General features: G+C 43.0%; 1 protein-coding gene across 2 annotated transcripts in view; it reads left to right on the top strand.

Annotated features, from left to right (window-relative positions):
• Positions 1-20,632, top strand: part of PROM2 (prominin 2) — a 464,577-nt gene that overhangs the window by 430,437 nt on the left and 13,508 nt on the right. Inside the window, exons 19-23 of one of the 2 annotated variants that reach the window (XM_078667029.1) lie at positions 7,537-7,617; positions 9,849-9,917; positions 14,251-14,340; positions 16,299-16,405; positions 20,218-20,308. In XM_078667029.1, coding sequence (XP_078523155.1) covers positions 7,537-7,617; positions 9,849-9,917; positions 14,251-14,340; positions 16,299-16,405; positions 20,218-20,281 — 411 coding nt within the window. In that variant the 3' untranslated portion in view covers positions 20,282-20,308. The remainder of the gene's footprint in view (positions 1-7,536; positions 7,618-9,848; positions 9,918-14,250; positions 14,341-16,298; positions 16,406-20,217; positions 20,309-20,632) is intronic. The other variant, XM_078667028.1, reaches the window with a different exon arrangement.

Here is a 20,632-nt window from a genome sequence, read left to right as displayed (position 1 = left end):
GAGTGTGTGGGGTTCGATCGGATCTCGTGGGTTGGGGGGGGGGCTTTGATCATCTCGGGGGTCCTTTGAGGAGGGAAGCTTTCTATTGTACGGGGAGGGGCAAGGGATTGGTATCGGCAGAGCTGGGTGTCGGTCTGGGAACGGGGAAGACAGACGGGCACACGGGAAAAAGGGGTTTGCATCAAAGGGCCGGGGATCATAAATGGGAAGAAGGGAGGTGTCGCGCTGGGAACAGGATGAGGGCCTGGGGCAGAGCAGCGCCGAAGAGGGGTTTTATGATTCGCAGCAGGTGCAAGCAGGGGGTTGCCAGCGAAGCTAGGAGGGAGAGAGAGGCGCGCTGGCTCTCGGCGAGAGCAGGGAAGCCATGGTGCCCAAAATGGCGGCTGTTTTGCGCGCTAATAAGGTTTAAGGAGAGCAAGAGGGCGCCGATAATGTTGACGGTTTCAGCCCAACTTTCAACACCGCGTCAAATCTGGTTCCCCTGCGGACATAGCCCCTGCACATATTCTTCGCAAGATTTTCACTAATTGTCACCTTCCCCCTCTTACTTTTCTGAATGCTTCTCTTGAACAGGGTGTCGTGCCTGTTGCCCATAAAGAGGCTATCATCATTCCTATCTTGAAAAAACTCGGGCCGACCCTGTTCCTCCTTTCAACTACCGCCCTATCTCCCTTCTCCCTTTCCTGTCAAAAGTCCTTGAGGTCCATGTCACCCAGGTCCTTGGTACCTTTATGGAGGAGAGCGGGGGTCTTGCCTCCCGTCAGGCCGGCTTTCGACCCCGGCACTCCACTGAGAAGGTTATCATCTCGGTGATGGATGAGCTTAGAGAGGGGCTAGATACCAATGCTTCCCAGGCCCTCGTTCTTTTGGATCTTTCGGCCGCCTTTGACACGGTTGACCATTCCATTCTTCTTAACCGTGTCAAGGCGGCTAGCATCGGGGGCCTAGCCCTTACCTGGGTCAGCTCCTTCTAGGAGGGTCGTACCCAGGCCGTTCACCTCGCCGAATTCTCTGCCCTCCCTTGCCCTGTCCAGTGTGGTGTCCCCCAGGGTTTTTCTCTTTCTCCTTTATTATTTAATCTCTACATCTTCCCACTTATTTTTGCACTTCAGCAGATGGAGGTCACCGTGTATAACTATGCCGATGACCTCCAACTCATCTTTCATCTTTCTCACTCTCCCGCCTGCATTCACAATTTTCAATCTGTCATGCTATTCATCAGTGATTGGATGAATTGTAATCACCTTAAATTAAACCCCGACAAGACTGAGCTTGTCGTCACTGGTTGCACTCCCGGCCCTTGGTCCCCCTTTTCTGGCCTCCCTCCCTGGGCACTCCCCCTATACCCTCTCCTTCAGTCAAAACACTTGGGATTTCACTCAACAAACACCTCACTCCTCATTCCCAGATCAGTTCAGTTGTTTCCTCTTGTTTCTTTGCCCTCCGCACTATCAGGAAAATTTCCCGTTTTTTTTTATTATATTAATGGCTATGGTCCTTTCCCGGCTGGATTATGGGAATCTGGTGTATAATGGCTCCCCTGCATATGCCTTCCACCGCCTCCAGCTAGTCCAAAATCAGGCCGCTCGCCTGATTTACGGGCTGCCCAGATTCCATCACTCTACCCTGCTACTCAAATCCCTGCACTGGCTGCCCATTAAGGAACGGGCTCTCTTTAAATTAGGCTGTACTACCTTTCAGGCCATAGCAGGGACTGCCCCAGCGTTTATCTCATCAGCCATTAAGGTTTATCGTCCAAACAGAGACCTTCGTTCCTCCACAAAATTCCTTCTCTCTGTTCCCCGGTTCAAGAAAAGCAGATCAGGGGGTCTGAAATTTGCTGTTTTAGCCCCTATTTTTTGGAACACCCTACCCTTGCAGATCAGATCTCTCCCCGTTTATGTTGAATTCCGTGGAGCCCTAAAGACTTTCCTCTTTTCGCGCGCCTTCCCTTCCCAGTGATTCTTTGTGCTCCAGCCCTAGGTTAGGCATCCTCCAGCGCCATGAAACCGCAAGGTAGACGTGCGCTTTACAAATGCCTGTAAATTCAAATTCAAATTCAAATTCAAATTCAAATTCAAATTAATGATTTGTCTGTTGTTATATTTACAGTTTCCTTACTTTTCTCTTCATCTCTAATAAATTAAAAACGAAGATTAGCAGGCAGAGTACCCCAAAACAAGAGATGTGATGTATGATGATATGGGGTGTGTTCCTGTCAGTCTGAGACCTTTAATATCTTGAACGACCCTACCATGAGTGGTGTTCACCCTGAATATCAGCACCAGAATCTCAATGGGACACAGTATGAAGGACAGAATATTGAAAAACAAATGGCAACAGATAAATAAGTCTAGATTTTCTAAACATAACTCCACATCTAGGTACCTACATGATACATATATCTTCAAGGTACTTAGATGTTGAATTAGGAAAAGTAAATCTATACCTCTCTATCTGAACTTTCCTTTCGATATTTTGACCCTCGATATTCGGTCCTTGATAATAGTGTGCCATGTTATTCTAGGGGGTCGATATTCTGTAATACAACCCCGTGGATAACCTCTGTGTCCTGGACACCAGCAATCAAAGCTATTCAGAAAATGTGGATTGGCCACAGGATGTGAGATGAAATCCTTCCCACTCACACAGAGGTTAGTTAGTGGGTTCTGAGCTCCTACCTTTTAAATTGTCAATACTTTTATTACCTTGGTGTTGATTTCAGTTGCCTCGCGGAGCTTTTTACCTGTACGTGCCCTCATTCCCTGGTCCACCACGGCTTTCCATAGCCGATTGTAGTGAAGGGAAGTGTGTGTCTACATTTCTTCGGGTGACTACTGCTGCTGCAAGGCTGCAGACTAGTCTTGTGCTCCCAATTAAGGAGAGTGCCTATTTAATTCATGAGAGTGCGGACACGCACCCACTGGCCGTTCTGTCCAAGAAGAAGACACTAATCGTACCTACACAACAATGCAGCTTCTTAGTTGGCAAACAACAGTAGGTTTCTGGCTTGTGTCTCCCCTATTGGGTTTATTAACCTTTATAAGGACAAGACTAGTAGCTGTTCATCATGTGGTTATAGGGTTACTCCTCTAAGACTCATCACTAATGCACTTACTGCTCATTTTAATAAGACAATGAGCACTTGGCCCAGAACTGAGACTATTCCCAGAGAAACTGAATATAAGGGCTACTTGATCAATGCTAGAACTTTAATTTAAAGTAAAGTTGAATTTGCTGAGTTCATTTCCACTCATGACCCCGGGGTCGTCTGGACCCAAATTGGTGGATGCTATACCTCCTGGCTTCATGATTCTCAGGCATGACAGGCTAAGCAGATCAGGGAGTAGTTTAGCTATCATCTATAAAACTAAATACACATGCGTCATTGAACCTCTTCGGATTTCAACACCATATTAAGCTAGATATTTATTTTAAATAAAAATATTGCCCATCAATTCATTTTCCAGGGTCCCAGTTTGTAGACCCCCTGGCCTAGGTCTTCATTTACATTAGAACACGCACACAAAATGGAACATTACCTTAGAAAGGACAATGTCACGCTCCTTTGTGATTTTCATTTCCATCTAGAAGATAACACGTGCAAAGATTCCAGAGCATTCAGGGACACGATGGCATGCTGTGGGTTGTAGCAGTTGGTCAATGCACCCACGCACATACTGGGCTACACATTAGATGGGATCTTCTCCAGTGATGATCACCTTAGGTTCACAGAAACAGGGCCACTAGTTTGGTCTGATCATCTTGCAGTGGCCCTTACTCTTCTCTGGCTATGTATTCAGGAGGATCCTAATGCTCACTCTCATAAGTCACTTAAAAGGAATTGGAAAGGGCTCGCGGAGGAAACCCTATCTTGGACCCTAACAAATCGCAATTGGACAAACCATGAGGATGCTAAATTAGCAGAAGCAGAGCTCTCTTCTTGGCTCACCTGAGCAGCTGAAATGGTTGCTCCTATTAGGAACACACTTACACAGAGGAGGAAGCATACCTTTCAGTTGCTTTCAGAATGGCTCAGGTTATTAAGACAGGCCTGCTGATGCGAGAAACGCACCTGGTGTAAAAGTTATATTCTACTGGAAAGAAACCTATATAAGACTATTATCAGGTATTACAAAATGGCCATTAAAGAAGAGAAATCTATCTTCTGCGCAAATAGGCTCGAGTCTTCCAAATCCTAGAGAGAGCTATTCAAATGGGTCAATCTGCTTTCTGCACTTAGTCAGCCCTCCAGCATAGAGGGCTCTCAAGATATTTGCAATCGATTGGTAAACTTATTTCAATTTAAAATCCTAAATACCTATAAGGAATTGGACTCTCTGAACACAAGATCCCATAACATCACCCTGTGGATGCTCAGACCGAGCAAATTTTCTTAGATCCCATGGTCACTACTAAGAATCAGACAGTGGCATTTGCCTGCTTTACTCATCTTGCATCTGACCAAACAGTGCTTTCTCATCTCAGCATGAAGCTAGGATCTCCTTTTGAACCTTGTTCTCCTAAGATTCTTCAGCTTGCAGCCAAAACTATTGCTCTGCCCCTTACAACTACCATTAATACTACGATTTACTCAGGATGCTTCCCACGGCTGTGGAAAATGGCAACTGTAAAATCTCTGCTAAAAAAAACTATTTAGATCCTATTGAAAATTTTACAAAGCGACTGAACTCACAGTTAGTGGCATATCTTGAGCAACACGAACTGCTGGATGCCTCACAATTTGGGTTCAGAAGTAATCATGGGACGGAAACTGCATTAATATCTGCAGTCAACAACATTCAAATCATGGTGGATGCAGTGCAGGACTGATCCTTTTGTATTTGTCTGTGGCCTTCAATACCATCTATCCGTCCCTGCTGGTCAATAGGTTGCAGAATTTCGGGATTACAGGTTCAGCATTAAAATTGCTAACCTCACTTTTAAGGGGCAAATCATAGACAGTAACCTTTAATCAACACAGCTCGAAAGTCTACAACATTGCTGTGTGGGGTCCCTCAAGGTTTTTCCTTGGGCCCTAAACTCTTCAACCTGTATGTCTTCCTACTGGCAGCGCTTACAGGGTCATTTAGGGCTGCAGACCATACCGTAGACTGATGATATGCAAATTATTATATCAATTGCCAAAGATACTCAAACTATCAACTCTAATTTTAAAAACTTTATGCAGTCTGTAGCTACTTGTATGGGTAAAATCTACCTAAGACTGAATGGAGACAAGACTGAGGTCTTGATCTTTGATAGCCAACCCTCCATCTGGGACAACTCCAGGTGGCCGGAGATGTTGGGCACCCTACCCATACCAAAATATTAAGCCAAAAACTTGGGAATCCAGAAGGACACAAACCAGTCATTTGACCTTCAGGTCAATCAAACTGGATCAACATGCTTTTGGATTATCAGGATTCGCAGAAAGATGTTCCCCTTTCTTCCAATTTCAGCACGTAAACAAGTAACTCTGGCCCTGACTTCATTTAGGTTGAATTATTGTAATGGATTAAAATTGGAGATCAATAAATCTGCCACCGGCAAGCTGCAGCTGGTACAGCATGCAGTGGTGAGACTGATTCTCAACATCCCCAAATATCAATCTATCTCAGCGGGGATTTCAGTGCTTCACTGACTACCTATAAATAAGAACATTATGTTTAAAGCTTTGTGTATTGTCCATAAGACACTGTATAACACTGGACCGAGAGGAATGAGAAAAATGTTTAATTGGTATATCCCCTCTCGACATCTTCACTCTGCACACCTTAACCATGTGGTTGCTCCTAAATATCCAAAGTCTAGATGGAGTGGCAGAGTTTTTTCAGGTGCTGCAGCTAAGCTATGGGATTCTTTTCTGATATCTGTCACCCGCCTTCAGACTCCTGTCCCTTTTCCAAAGGCCTTGAAAACCTGGATCTTCACTCTTTAGTGATTCTGCCATGATCCCTTGATGGCTTTTTTTCTCACTGTAAGTTTGTATTGAACTAATCCTTTCTTTAGCGCATTGATGCATTTGGGCCTTAGTTTGTGCTCTATGAATCCACTTTCGTTCATTCATTCATTCACCCAGAAAAACACGGGGTCAAAGCTGCAGGAGAGACAGTGGTACCACTTAATGGTGTATCAAAAGTCAGATGACCGTCAGATAAGAAGGAGGCAGTTGTTCCATTGTGTTTGGTCACAGACATTCTGACACAACAAAACAAGCCAGTGGCGTAAATTCAGAGCAATGAGCTTTAGACCCTAGCTTGTCTCAGGTGTGCTGTGTAACCCTAGGCAAAAACAAACACTCTTTTCATTCATGTACAAGGCTTTCAACAGATGGCCATATGGCCCATGGAAAGAGAAACTGAAGAAATATCATTGCTTGGACATAAAGGTGCCACCAATAGGTGAGGAGATGGTTAAGGTCCAGGACTGTCAAAGTGCAAGTCTATCCTCTTGGCTGCCCCGGAAAGTAACAGGCACAGGCAAAGCCAATCGGGATGACCTATAACAGCTGACTGCAGAGCTATAGCATTTGTTAATGCTTATGGACGTATGTGTGGTAATACCAAAAGTATGATATAAGAAATGCAATCATGGCAGACCCATGTGCATGTAACGTCACTGGCTGCATCCCAAAGAATGATAAAACATGCAAAAATAACCTTTGTATGTTCCTGTCCAGCTTACCCTAGTAACCCACCACCATAATATTGAAACTTTATATAGTGCCCTACAACACCTTCAGTAGTTTGGCTTACAGTCTCTGACTCCATACACCACATACTGAGGTTTGATTGGAGTCACTTTGCCCCTCCCTCCTTCTAACCCACTAGGAAGCCAGAGGCCACCTTGTGTTGCGACCTGCTCTTGTGTGCCAAGCACTTTGCTCCTTTAACAGTAATTTTAATGCGTTTCTCATCAGTTGATCGTTGGTAGACTCCACATAATACTCTTTAGCGGTTTAACAGTGAACCCTGGGTTCCACATCGCTGACTCTACCTAATATCTCTTGGTGGTTGGACAGGCAAGGCTGCATGTAGTTCTCCCAGGCAGTTTAACAGTGCGTCCAATGGGTTTCTCATCTCATGCTTCTTGGTCAACACCACATTATATTCCTGGTGGGCTAACATTGACTCCAGTGGGTTCATTATCTATCCTAGTCACTCTGCATCCCATCCTCTTCTTCATTCCCCAGGTCCTCTCGCTCTTTTTCTCATTTTTTCCCCAACTTTCACCCGCATTCCTGACTTTTGTTCTACCCACTTTCTCCGAGTCCCCTCTATCCATGGAGGAGCCCTTGTCTGATCTCTCTGGACTTCCAGACTTCCTGATCTTCACTCTACCCTCGCTCTTCCACTTTCTCACACCTTCTCTCTCTTTCCTGCACCGTTCTTTTCCCTGCCTCTATCCTGAGTATCCTGACTTTCACTTAAACCTCTTCCCCCCCATATGCCCCGAGGTCAATTTCTCTGTCCCTCTCCAGCATCACTCTTCTCATTTCCTCAAGCTAATTTTTGTTCTGTTTTTGGTCTCCAGTCTCTGACAAACAAGGCAACCGAAGACATTCTGCACATAGAAACATTCCTGACTGTAGATCTCCAGCTACTGCTAAAAAATGTGAGTACCTCCTGCCTTCTCCGCCTGTCCTTGTAAAAGAAACCATATGTAGTGCAAGAACATCACACCAAGTGATGATACAACCCTAATGGAGCACATCAACACTACTTACACCACACACCGCCACGAGCACATTACACCATAGCCTTCACTTAGACCACCATCTCTATTTACACCTCTATTTATATATTGATCCTACACCCCCCAAAACCCGTACACCAAAAACTACCTAGAGCCTAGGTCACTATCAACTCATGATATCACCACTTACAGCCCATAGCACAACTTACACCTCACCATGGGGCCGATTCACAGAACTAATCTGAGATAAAATCCTAAACTTACTACTTTTGGTATTCACAGAAGGCATTTAGTAGTAGTAAAGTTAGGACTCCTAACTTTCCTACTACTAAATGCCTTTTGTGAATACCGAAAGTTGTAAAGTTAGAATTTTGACTCAGTTTAGTAGTAATAAAGTTAGGAGTCCTAACTTTACTAATACTAAAGACCCTCTGTGAATACCAAAAGTAGTAAGTTCAGGACTTTATCTCAGATTAATTCTGTGAATCGGCCCCAATGTCACTATCTGCACCAAACACCACCACTTACACACTACCCATATCCCGACACTGCTTACTCCTTATACTCACTCCTTATACTCGTACTTACACCTCTACACCACCTACACAGAATGCCACTTACAGCCTAACTTACCACCAACGCATTAAAGCACTTCCTAAACATTACACCTCACCATATGCCGACATCTGAGTGCAACACCACCTCTACACCTTCCACTACCTGCGATCTACTCTCCCTTTCTACATCCCAACACCACCTACACCATACATCTCCAACCACTGTCACCGCCTACAGCATATGCCACCACATGCACCCTATACCAATCAAACCTAATAGATGGCCACATTTCTGTGTCAGGAGTCAACTATTCCAAGGTCTAAAGACTATGCTGCTCCCATATCATCATCTGCATCTTATCACCGTGGAATGTTAGCCAATGAGAGCCCACCCAATCCATGACCACCTTGAGGCACTGCTGAAATGCCATTCCCTATCCGTCCTGCCTATACAGAACAAGGCTGATTTGGATGTCATTGGCCTGCATAAAAAGAGGAGGCCATGTGAACAGTTTACATTGACTAGAAACTCAACATATATTCTGAAATATCTATATCACAACCAGCACCCTTACCCACCACCTACACACTATGTTGCATACACCATAAAGCAACAAAACACCATAAACACATTACACACCACCTACAAATAAAATGTAACTGCCTAAACCATAAGCTGCATCCTAAGTCACCATTTACTACATCACTTACACATTGGATCACCAGCAACGATCTACATGACCAGCTACACACACAAGCAACCCGCATCCCAAACCTACAACTTATACCATATAACACCACCTTCACACTACACCATCTCCACCCTGCACTCCCACACCACCTACACCTTATACACCTCCAAAATATGTCCCAACTGCAGCCTTAACCACAACCTTCACACTACACTAGCAGTACCCTGTACCCCACAGCGCCTAGAACACACACTGCCAACTTTCAATTTTTCAATAAAATGACGATAAGCAATATGCCTCGATTTTGGTAGAGACTATTGAAACCCTAATATAATGGGACAGAAAATCGTTAAGACAATATGGAGGGACAAATAATTGGAAGGTAAGTGCAAGGAGGGAGGTAAGGATTTTCTATTACCTCCCCATCTATGTACCTAGAAGATATTTATATGTCCAAGGTATGTATAATTGGAGTAAGTTATAAAAAATGAAGAGAAATTTACCTTTTGATATGTGGTCTCCCAAAATTGATCTAACAATATTCTGTTCTATCAATATTTGGGATTCCCAGCCTACGCGATTTGGAATTGCGTGGATATTTTTCAGCACTCTGCAACCTCAAGGTCATGTTTTAGCTTTCAGAAAAGTGTTGTATACTCAAATAAATAAATGATGTGGGGGGAATGACCAAGACTCAGTGGGAGTGGTTGGACCTTTGACGTGGGGAGTGCGTGTGTCCCCATTGGTGTAAACAAGGCCCGTGATGTGAGGAACGAGGCAAGCTCTAGTGGTTTTGCTCTGGACCACAGGAACTGAGCTATGACTCAAGAAGAGCAGTGTATCTAAAACAAAGACCAAACTATAAATCTTTAAAGGATGCTCTGTTTCTTGTCTATCCCAGGAAATAGAGTGCTTCGTGAAGAAGGAGCTGGGATATTTCGTGCAATATGTCGATTGGGTTAACAGAACGGTAAGTATCGCTTGCTGCACACCTTTGTCGGTGGGTAGTTGGAGGGAATGTATACATATACCTGATTCAATACACTTTCTAAGTTTTTCATCTTTATTTAAATTATATATAGCGCAAAGATAGCTGGTTTAACGAAAGGATCACTTGCACTGCAAATGAGGGCTTTTGCATATTTCAGTTGCACGTTTAGAACATTATTTCATGACATTTGTTACAAATGTAGGCCCTGGGAATTTAAGCGGGATGCTCAGAATCATATGATTTCAGTCAAGTGTTGAAGACAGGGTCTACAAGCCAGCATCGTAGCCCAGGTCCAAACCACCTCCCTCTCTTGACCATCATCCCCATTTCTTATTTGTAAACATATTACCTTCAATACCTACAGTGAGAAAACTAAGGAATGCACATAGTGAGAGCACGGCCACTAAGCTATGGAGATCAGTGAGTTACTTCTGACATGCACAAATCTGATGGTGCATGGCTAGGAACTTGGTACTCGTGACCAAAGGTGGGAAACATAGCTATGTCTATAGAGATGTTTGTGAAATGCTACACTATCAGCACGCAGTGACTTTTGAACACTAGATAGCACAAATGGTTATGATTAGACTTCAATGGTGGTAGATGGTACATAAGGGGAATTGAGTCCAACTGGATGCAGGGGACCTATAGCTCCTCAAGCCCTAGTTTTGTGCAAGTAACTAGTTAAAATCCTGCAATATCAGTTCCCTTTTTGTTGAGTTTTCTGACATGCTGGTCATTAGGTTCTGCCTTGAAGATGGGAATGTCCCAGAGTTTTGAGTTCTTGGATCCCCACAACCTTCTTCTTTGTTGAATGAGGCTGAAGGTGGCTTATTGAAAGCCGCTTGCTGGGATATAACAAAAGGAGATTTTGTAAGTATCTAAGAGTTTGCCCCATCAAGGCTTTCAAACAGTACATAAGAATTTAGATGGATGTAATGCAGAATTTGGCAATTAACCATCTAAGCAACAAAAGCTACCTAAAGTGAGCCAATATTGGAGAGAATGCGCCCAAGAGAATCCTGGTGTGGCCTGGTAAACCTTGGGCTGGTGCAGAAGGCTCGGTTGTTGCTGCTCTTCAGAGTCTCCCTCTTTCTCCTGGACCTTCTCCTTCCTTCCCTTCTTGCTCAGCTCAGTTCATGTCCTTTTGGTGGTGGCATGGGTTCCTGAGGTCAAGGAAATCATTTTTACACTTTGAGTTCATAAATGTGGGAGAGCTGGAGGGGAAACTCTTGGTTGTAAGGCCAGGTGGGCAGGTGGCAAGAATGAGGCTATGCAGGGCTTGATGGTTTTTAAATGGATCTAAGAGGTGGTCTTGCTGAATTAAACCTACTGTTAACATTTTTTCTGGCTTGGGGCTTTGATGTTAACTGTGTGGTGCTGGGAGGCAGGACAGGCCTTAGGGGGACTCAAGGGGCATCTGTGCTTCAAAGAAATGGCATACGGTAGTTACTTTATCTTTTAAGCTACTTTCATTTTCATAAGACAAATACAAAATCGGGATTTTGTTTAAATATAAATTTGAGTTTGGTGAGTCTGATGCAGGAATCAAACAAGACAGGAGAGGAAAACAAAAAAAGAAAATAGCAAATGACAGACAGCAACAATGGGTCCCTGGAGACAATTTCTGTGCTGATGGTAAGTGGTATACCTGCTGCTCCGAAAATAACAGCAGGGGAGACTCTAACAGTGGAAATATAATGATCACGAAAGAAGCAGATGCAGAAGAGGTATTTTTAGAAAAAGGAAAAACCACGGCAGAACTGCACAAAGATTTCAAAGATAAGCCAGCTAATAAGCAAGTGAGTGAAGGTAGAATAGGGAAGATAAGGTAGACAGCAGGAACAACACATGACAAGAGTGAAGTGGAAAGGGCTAAGGGCGAACACAGAGAGGAGGTTGTCATGGAAGTGTTAGAGATTTCAAGCATTGTTAATAGTAGTAAATGTGAAATGTGTTTATGGACACGTTTCAAAAAAAGAAATAAGAACCTGCAAGACTGTGAGTCACTGGAACCCTTTTGAACATTTTAGTAAAAGCCTGAGTTACACAATCTCAGTGTACATGAACCATCTGTCACACCTGAACCAACATGGGTGTATTATTATAGGCAGAGACCTGCATGGCTCGATGCTATCACAGCCGCAGATATGAGTAAACCATGTCAGATACTGCCCTCTGGGTTTACTATATGAAAAATATTCAGTCAGGTTCAACGGGGATACATATGGACTGTGCTTAAACATGAGGGTTGAGTAGAAGATGGATTCAACTTATGTGCAAGAACTCACGAGCTACTAAGGTGCCGCTTGATTGGAAGCTAGCCTGTTCAAATATTCAGTAAAGAAATACAGGCTAGCATTCCACTGCCTCAGACTTACCCATCCTTCTAAATCTGGGGCAGCATCAAAAAGCAATGGGTGTTGTGGTAAAACGCCCACAGGAAACACCCATTGTATGCCCCTTTCTCACAGATACCTGTGTGAAAGGGCACCATATTTACATTGCTGTGTTAAGCCACAAAAAGTGGCTTAATGCCACTTTATAAATATGGAGCAGGGCATTGCGCCACAGGAACGTCGCTGAAAGTGAAGTTACGGTGGAGCAATGCCCTTGTAAATATGCCTCATTGTCTTCAAGTAGATGTCCTACCCATACAGGGAACTTCCAGACTCACTCTTTCCAGGTGCATGGACTGATCACCAGGCTCCTTCATTCCAAAGAAGAGCAACGCTATGGGTAATGTGAAGTTCTTGGTTATCGAGCCTTCTGACAGAATTCTAGCACTAGTTCGGGCAAAACGGTGTTCCCTCCGTTTCATCGGCAATCATGAGAACTGTGGGAATTGTGAAGGCAAATGGGATTATTGAGGTGGTGGAACATGCAGCCAAAATAGATATGCACCCCCTGTCCACCCCATGGTCACTCATAAAGGTGGCCCACTCCTATATTACCATAAAGCATGCAGAGGCATAGCTAGAGCTTCTGGCGCCCGGGGCTATCCCTCAGATTGCCGCCCATTGCAGGTAGCGGGTGGGGGTGCTGGGTAAAAAAGGACGGCGAGCACTTGAGAGGTCTGAAAGGTGCATCATGAAGTCCCACTGCCCTAGCTGTTGTCCAATGCAGTACAGGCTGTGCTACACGTGTGCTGCACACTAAGTATATTCTTCAATTTCTACCAAGTTTGGGCTTAAAAAAGATGAAACCATATACCGAATGATAAGAAAGCAAAATGTAGTCCTTGAGAATTACTTTATCGTCGTTTGTTTTAGGACATTGACCGGGCTGTTTCTCAGCTTTCACTTTTGTCATCCTTCCGGGTCCCAGTTTGCCCTTGGCGTCCAGGCAGTCGAGCCACTGCCTCTGTGTCAGCTCATATCTCAGTCACTGAGCGGACAGATGTCGGGCCACACTTAATGACAGACTGCCAGCAGCTGGAGCCGCCCCGGTCTTCCCTCAAATTACTGGTTGCCCCTTTGGTTTCATCCCGACTGGAAAATGCATCTCCAAGCAACAGCAATGATAACATCTAACACCTTATCCTCAAACCTCAAACGTACATGTAGATATTTTTAAGCCAGAAACCTGACAAGAATATTGTTGTCTATGCTATAAAGTGGCAAATTCCTATTTTGTGACAACTAAGAGCCTCTCGTCAAAAAGTTAAGTGATATAAATAGATTATCTAACTTATTTTGAACTACAAGCTTCTGTGTCCCATGCAGATCTTATAAATCATATATAGTGCACAAAGCAAGCAATATGATCAGGAACGATGAATGAGGCAGTAACAGAACCAACAGGCATAAGGCCTTTCTCATCTGAGGTAACCCCTCCTGCCCCACGATCTCTTCTGGATGGGAGACGGACCCTATAAAACATTCCTATTTTGACTCATCCACCTACAAGATGGGTCAGAAGCGGGCATGCCAGTGTTACAAAAAATACCAACTTAAAAAATAAATTAAAATGATATGGCAAAAAAGACGAAGGAAACACATTCTAAATTTTGCTCAAAATGCTTAGGGATTAAAGCAGCCAGTCTCCATATGTTTCTATTAGTGGTCATAGTTATTAACTGCAATACACCAGTCTTAAATTCTGAAAAAGCAGCCTTCAGAGACAGAACGAAAAATATATTCTCCGAAGCAGGCATTCCACAACAAAGAAGACATGCTCTAGAGGTTCAAAAATGCTTATTTGGTTATTTTTAGATTCATCGTCATAGGTGCTGCTTCTGCTGCTTCATTCATTCTTGCTGTGGTTTTCCCAGGAGCATCTCTGATGTCTTATTCTTTCTCTCTCTCAACAGATTGTCCTAGAAGTCGCCACTTGTCGGCCAATATCTGCCTCGTTGGACAATGCGAGGGTCGCTGTCTGTGAAAATGTCCTCAATCCCTGGGTAAAGAGATGACTGGATTGTCTTTGGCTCCTCTGACACTAACGTCATCCCTCTTCCTCCTGCACCCCTGCTGCACCCTGTTCCAACATTGTCACTCCACTTTGTCTTGTTCTTCATCTCGTCTAACACCCTTTATCTCATTGCACCCCACATTTATTCACTTCACTTGCGCTCCCAATAAAACTTATTGATAATGACCCAAATAAGGATGATCAATGATGAAAACAGTGGTGTTTATCAATTAACAAGGCTCTGGATGTTCCTTCCTATGAGGATGCACCATCTTAAATTCCGTATAACCTTCTGTCTGCGTTATTGAGATAGTATGATGTGAGTCCATCCTCTTGCAGAAGATGGCCCGCTGGTGCCTACACCATAATCTTTTTCTAAGATCATCAAATATGTTTCCCCATTGGTGGTATGGACCTGTATTAGTTGACTTGAAGCGCTGAAGAGTGGTAACATTAGAAAGACATTTCCAGCTTGTGTAGCCAATGTGACTCCACAATATGAAGAAGGTCTCAATAATTATGATTAAGTGGATTTATTTTAGAATATTAATCAATCCAGTATGTAAACAGAATAAAAATAAGTTGACAAGATACAGCAATATGACGTGCAGATTGAAATGTCTCAATAAGCTGAGCAGTAATAATTTGAGATAAAGAATGATAACAGCCACAGTGAGAACAAAACAAATTGTTGCAAACAGGAGTTCATAAAGAGACTTCCCTTCACTATTCTAAACATAGAGAACAGAAATTCAAAAAGGAGTTTCTATTCGGGGAGCAAAGGAAATATCAGCATAGAACCGAACTTCAGGAGAAGTTCAGGAGGAAATGGAAAAGTATTCAGCATAAAACTTTACACCAAAAAGAAAAAGTTCAGCAAGAGAGAGAAATCTGTTTACTCCCAAGGTTCAGGAAACATCTGCCTAACTAACTATAGAAACACCAATTAGATATAACAGTAGATTCAAAACATCTTTATGTCCTCTTACACCACCATGAACCAACCAAATTGTTAACAGTGAGAGGCATCCGCACACAGCCTTAAGTTTCCCATTTCATCGAAACTGGAACTGCAGAGCTCAACCTTGAGCTTCCCACTGTCCTGAAGGTCTCCTTTGACCATTATTTCTCTGAGTTCATTGCCAGATTCCTCCCTGCAGGCCTCACTATCAGTTGTCTATTACAAACAATAAGCCTTTCTCTAACTAACGAGAAGCAGGATAGCAAAAATGCAAAAGGAAGAAGCAGCATACTGGCATGGTTGAAACATATTTTCAGTTAGGGCCTTAAGTCAGGCTAAGTTACCTCAAAGGTCAACATGAAACTTGGTTACACGATTACGCATAGACGTGCATATTGAGAATAAATGTGAGACGTGCATATAAAAGAAACATGATTACAGTGGTTAAATGTGATTGTTTATACATTTACATGTGAATCCCTAGTGTTTACAATGAATGCATAGTAGAAATCAAGTCACACGTTGGATATAAATGTCGTACAGGAATAAATAAATGTATAAATATATGACGCCCACGGGTAGCCACGCGCTTTATAAATCCTATAATTGTAACATATAAATTGTGGAGCCTAAAGTAAGCTGCTCCACAGATGAGCAATGAATGTTCCTCATCTTCTAGAACTTCAACTGGTTGTATTGGTGATAATGTAGTGTTATGCCCCGTCTCATGTAGAACTACTTCTGGTTGTATTTGAGATGGGCAGTCTTCAGAATCCCTTGCAACAGTGTTTGGGGAGACGCAGTATCCCTTCTGTCTTGCAGAGTTGAGGGCCTTCTTTCTCTGTTTAGGATGATGCAGTAACATAGCCTTTCTTTTTCAGGGCCCCTCTTGTTGTGTTACGATGATTTAGTAATACGTTTCTTTCACAGAACACATTATGGTTGAGTTCAGGCTGGTGGATTGACGTTTCCAATCTTTCTTGCAGAATGCCTTTTGGTTTTCCTTGGGGTGGTGCACACTTTTACTAATCCCCAGTATCATCTTTGCTGTGAAAACATCAAAATATTTTCGACCGATACGGAGAAGTTTACGGTGAGTGAATAGTTCATGTTCTTTTCGTAGTTCGTGTTCCACAGGTATTGAATTGACTTTGTGCTTTTGTATTCACATACTTTGACTGTGTGTCCATTCTATAAATGTCTGCCACCACCTCTTACCCAATTGCCTAACAACGTGTCACCAGGTTGTCTATTTCACACTTCCCTTTCTCCTCTCTTTTAGGGATATGCAAAGTTTTTTTTCTGCCAGAAAAGTTTTGCGAAGTTCCAGATTTTGCATTAAAACTGCACCAGCAATTGTCCCTTGTTCAGATCAAATCGGGAGACATTTATCAGGAGAAAATGTGTGGCAAAATGGGATCAATGCTGGAATTAGTGCAGTAAACACTGTGCTTGTAATGCCCAATTTCACCACACAAACTTGATACAAGAGGTATCTAGTGACCCTTACCATGGGTTAATGCTAGTTACCAGATGTGATAAATCCATTTTTCGTACCGAAGCACTCGTAATTGAGGCCTAAATCTCTGATTCACCAGAAAAAGTCATGAATCTGCACCTAAATGGTTATGCCTAAACTTGGTGCAAGTTTAAGCTTATGCTCAGTTCATCAAGTGGTCTTGGAATATGCATAGAAAGAAGTACCCCTTGTAGGTGTCCAGGCAAACTGCAGGAAAGGAAAGCTTTTTGGACTTCCTGCTTCCACACACGTTTTGACATTAACATTGCTGTTATTGATTTATAGCGTTTCCAGTTTGTACAAGGGCTTTATGCTGCAGGTCTAATGCTGTTCAATCAATCCTTGACATTTTAATGTTATTCTTGTCTGACCTGTAGCATGTTTGTCTTTGTTATGCTTAAAATCTCAAAAAAACTGGTTGAAAACAAAAAACACTGCTGTAATTGAATTTAGTGTACAATTACGCTGTGTAAACGTCAGTACATCCGTACAGTGGCATGGTTCTTTGTAGTTTTCTTTCTCCAGGGAGAAAATATTCTTCCCTGGAGAGAAACGCCTTGTCCTACACCCCAATTCTTTGAATGGATCCTTCCCACTATTATCCTGGGAAAAGATTTACTCCTGCTTGCCAGGAGTATTTCTCTGACCAATTCCAGGGTGAGAATTGGTCAGAGGCGTGTTTACGAAAGGCCACAAACGAACGAGTTGGTGCGTGTACTGTGCACAAACAAGGCTAAGCATAACTTGAAATGCCCACTCTCCTCCCCGTGTGCTGCATTTGCGAGCTCAGAATCCTAAGCAAATGTGAGATCATTTTCTACAAAAGTTAAAGGATTTGTGACTGCAAATTTACTTTTTGTTACTATCTTGCACTTGTAGACACATCCACTTGTGCTTGTTTTACATGAGCAAATTGCTTTCTTTATAGGGCCCTAAATGTTTTCTGCAAACAAAATCTTCTGCAGAACTATTTTGTTATCACTAAATATAGATGTATGCGACATAAACTGGTGCCAAGTGTCACAATTATCTCACAGATACATGGACATCATTTAGGGGTGCCAGTGGTTGCAGCTTCTACCCTTCTTTGGCTCTTTGTGAACCCTGGGGCTGCATTTACGACCCCAGCCTCAGAGATGGCAAAATAAGTGTCAAGAAGACAAGGTAAGCGCTGTCTTCATGAGCACTCGTTACTTTCTACAGCTTCCACTGGGACCAGGGAATTACCCTTTTGGGTTTTTCGAATAAATAAGTACAGCACTGAAATGCACCCTCTTCTAATTAAATTAAAACTGAAATTAAAAAACCAAGCACACTTTTAAACAAGTTGTTGCCATGTTTGGCTACTGTGAAGTTAGGGGCCAGGTCACAAAAAATGAAATTTGCACTAGGAAATAAGGATTTATGTTCTAGTGGAGATTCCCTACTTTTTGGAATTCACAAACAAATCAAAGAATAAACATGGAACGCTGAGAGGGGCGGCACCTCGGTAATGGCGGTAGAGCATCGACCAACAGCAAACAGATAATAAATAAAATTATAATAACACTAGATTATTATCATTTTATTTATCGCTCTCTGAGCCGCGATGGAGTCTAAGCAACAAGTATAGGGCAGAGCGGGTCGAGCATGGCAGAGAGTAATGTGCACTTATAAGTGTGCATGTCAGTTTGGCCGACTGTCTTAGGCTGGCCAAACAGACATGCGCACTTATGTTTCTCCAACCCAGCTGTGTTGCACAGCCAAGTTGGAGAAAAGCCACAGGCTCCCAATCACTGTCTGAGCAGCAAACGAGGCCGCTCAAACCAATTCTGGCTACGCTCCCATGCTAGGTATAGCAGAAGAGCAGTGTCTGGATTGGGTGGGGAACCTGTGCTTTGAATCCCACCCACTTCCGGGCCAGACGAGAGGAGCAACGAGGCGACTGGCAGTGTTAGTGGTAGTGGAGCGGCAGGTAAGTCTTTTAATCCTTATTTTATTCCCCAACCCCTGACATCCCTCCCCCACCCTCAGCCGCCCTACCACTTTAGAGAGGCAGCAGCTGCCACTGACGCTGAGTCTGGCACAAGTTTCCATACAAGTTCCTTGTGATGTGACGTGATTTCCTTGTTGGAAATGCATTTGCTCTGAACGGAGTTCTCTGGGGAGGAAAACTCCGAACAGGGGATTGGCTTCCCCTGTGCACATTTTTTATTTTTTATTTTTTGCCCACAGGAAAAATAATTTTAACCCGAGGAGAAGCCCCTTCTCCTGCTCCCCCATCAAATCTGGGGGTGGTCCATTTCCTTTACCTTTCTGTAAAGAGTTTTATTTCAACACTTGTCTGAAGTAAATTTACAACGCTGTTCAGGTTGGAAAAGACAATGATATTAGTTTGCAAATGCCCACAAACGTTCTTGCTTGCGAGCATTTAGAAACGTTTGCAAGGCAAATTTGGTTGTACACATACGTTTATGCCCAAATTTACATTTGTCAACAGCCTAAAATGTTTGAATACCTTCCCCTCCGTGCTTTGTATAAGTGATAGTGCCATACAACTGAAAATAAATAAAAATACATTAAAGAATAATTTAAGACAGTTAGATAATTGACATCCAATATGAGGTCCAGATAAATTAATATAGTGGAATACAACTTCTACTGTTTTTTTTAATCTCGTTTTTTGCTTGTCTCTATGATTTATCAGTACTTTTGTTGGGCTATGTACTAGTGGAACAATTAAATCATCACAGTTTGTGGTGTATGTATAATTTAGGTGCCGTTCTGTGTTTTGAGGCACTATAGCCTCCTCTTTGAACAAACACAATTTTTCATGTAAGACAAAAAGCAATGAATAATCTTCCCATAGCATATCATGTTAACATCCAAATTAAAATATAGGTGGTATCTAAAATAGACATTTATCTGTGTTGTCTTGCCATTCTAATCATGTAGTAATTACGGAACTTTAGTGATGTCAATTATTTTAATAACATCAGGGTTAAAGTCATATTTCTTCCTGGGTAGATTCAGTGTCAAAGGCCACATTATATACCTCATGATGTTCCTGAGGCAAAAGTGTGTGTGATGACACTTCTTCTACCTCTGACATTTTGGTGAATTGATGGCCGTGCTCAGCTGTGGCAAAGAAGAAAACCTTGCAATCATCTCACACTTCTGATCCCTACGTCTCCGTGTTGTCTCCTAATAACACTCTTATCTATTCATCCTCTTACTAGCAAAAATGCTATTTCTTTTGACTTAAATCTTCACTCCTTTCATTGTTGTTGCTTCAACCCCACTTCAACACCCAAGGTCTTCCTCTCATCTCCTTGCTATCTTTGCAAATGATTCCTCCTTCTCAGCCCCTCTCTTTCACATCCCTGCTCTCTGTTTTCTCTCCGCAGCTTCCATTACGCAGAAGAGGAGCATTTATTTAAAATCCCTCGTGTGACAACTGTAGAATTGTGAGACCTGTTTCTGCCAACAGAAATTGAGGTGAGGACTGTGTCCACTCCAGTCTCCATTCTCCTTTAGGTGAAACCTCACATGTTTCAAAGGACGCCTGTTCGTCAGTTTCATCGGGGTCCACATCAAAGATATCACAGTGACCCCCTACCTTAATTCTCCACAGAAGTCCCCGATCTTGGGCATCCTGGGGCCACAGTTTACAGATGTTAAAAGAGTCCCCTCATCCTGGCCCTTTTGTATATCTGAATGTGCCTCACAGGCTTTACAAAAACTTTCCAAAGAGGGTTATCAACTGCTTCCTGCTCAATATCACAGAAACCAAGGATGAGGCGTGCGGAGGCATTTGTGTTC

The sequence above is a fragment of the Lissotriton helveticus genome, chromosome 11 (assembly GCF_964261635.1).
Source record: "Lissotriton helveticus chromosome 11, aLisHel1.1, whole genome shotgun sequence".
NCBI classification, from domain to species: domain Eukaryota; kingdom Metazoa; phylum Chordata; class Amphibia; order Caudata; family Salamandridae; genus Lissotriton; species Lissotriton helveticus.
This window is presented reverse-complemented; position numbering and strand designations above follow the sequence as displayed.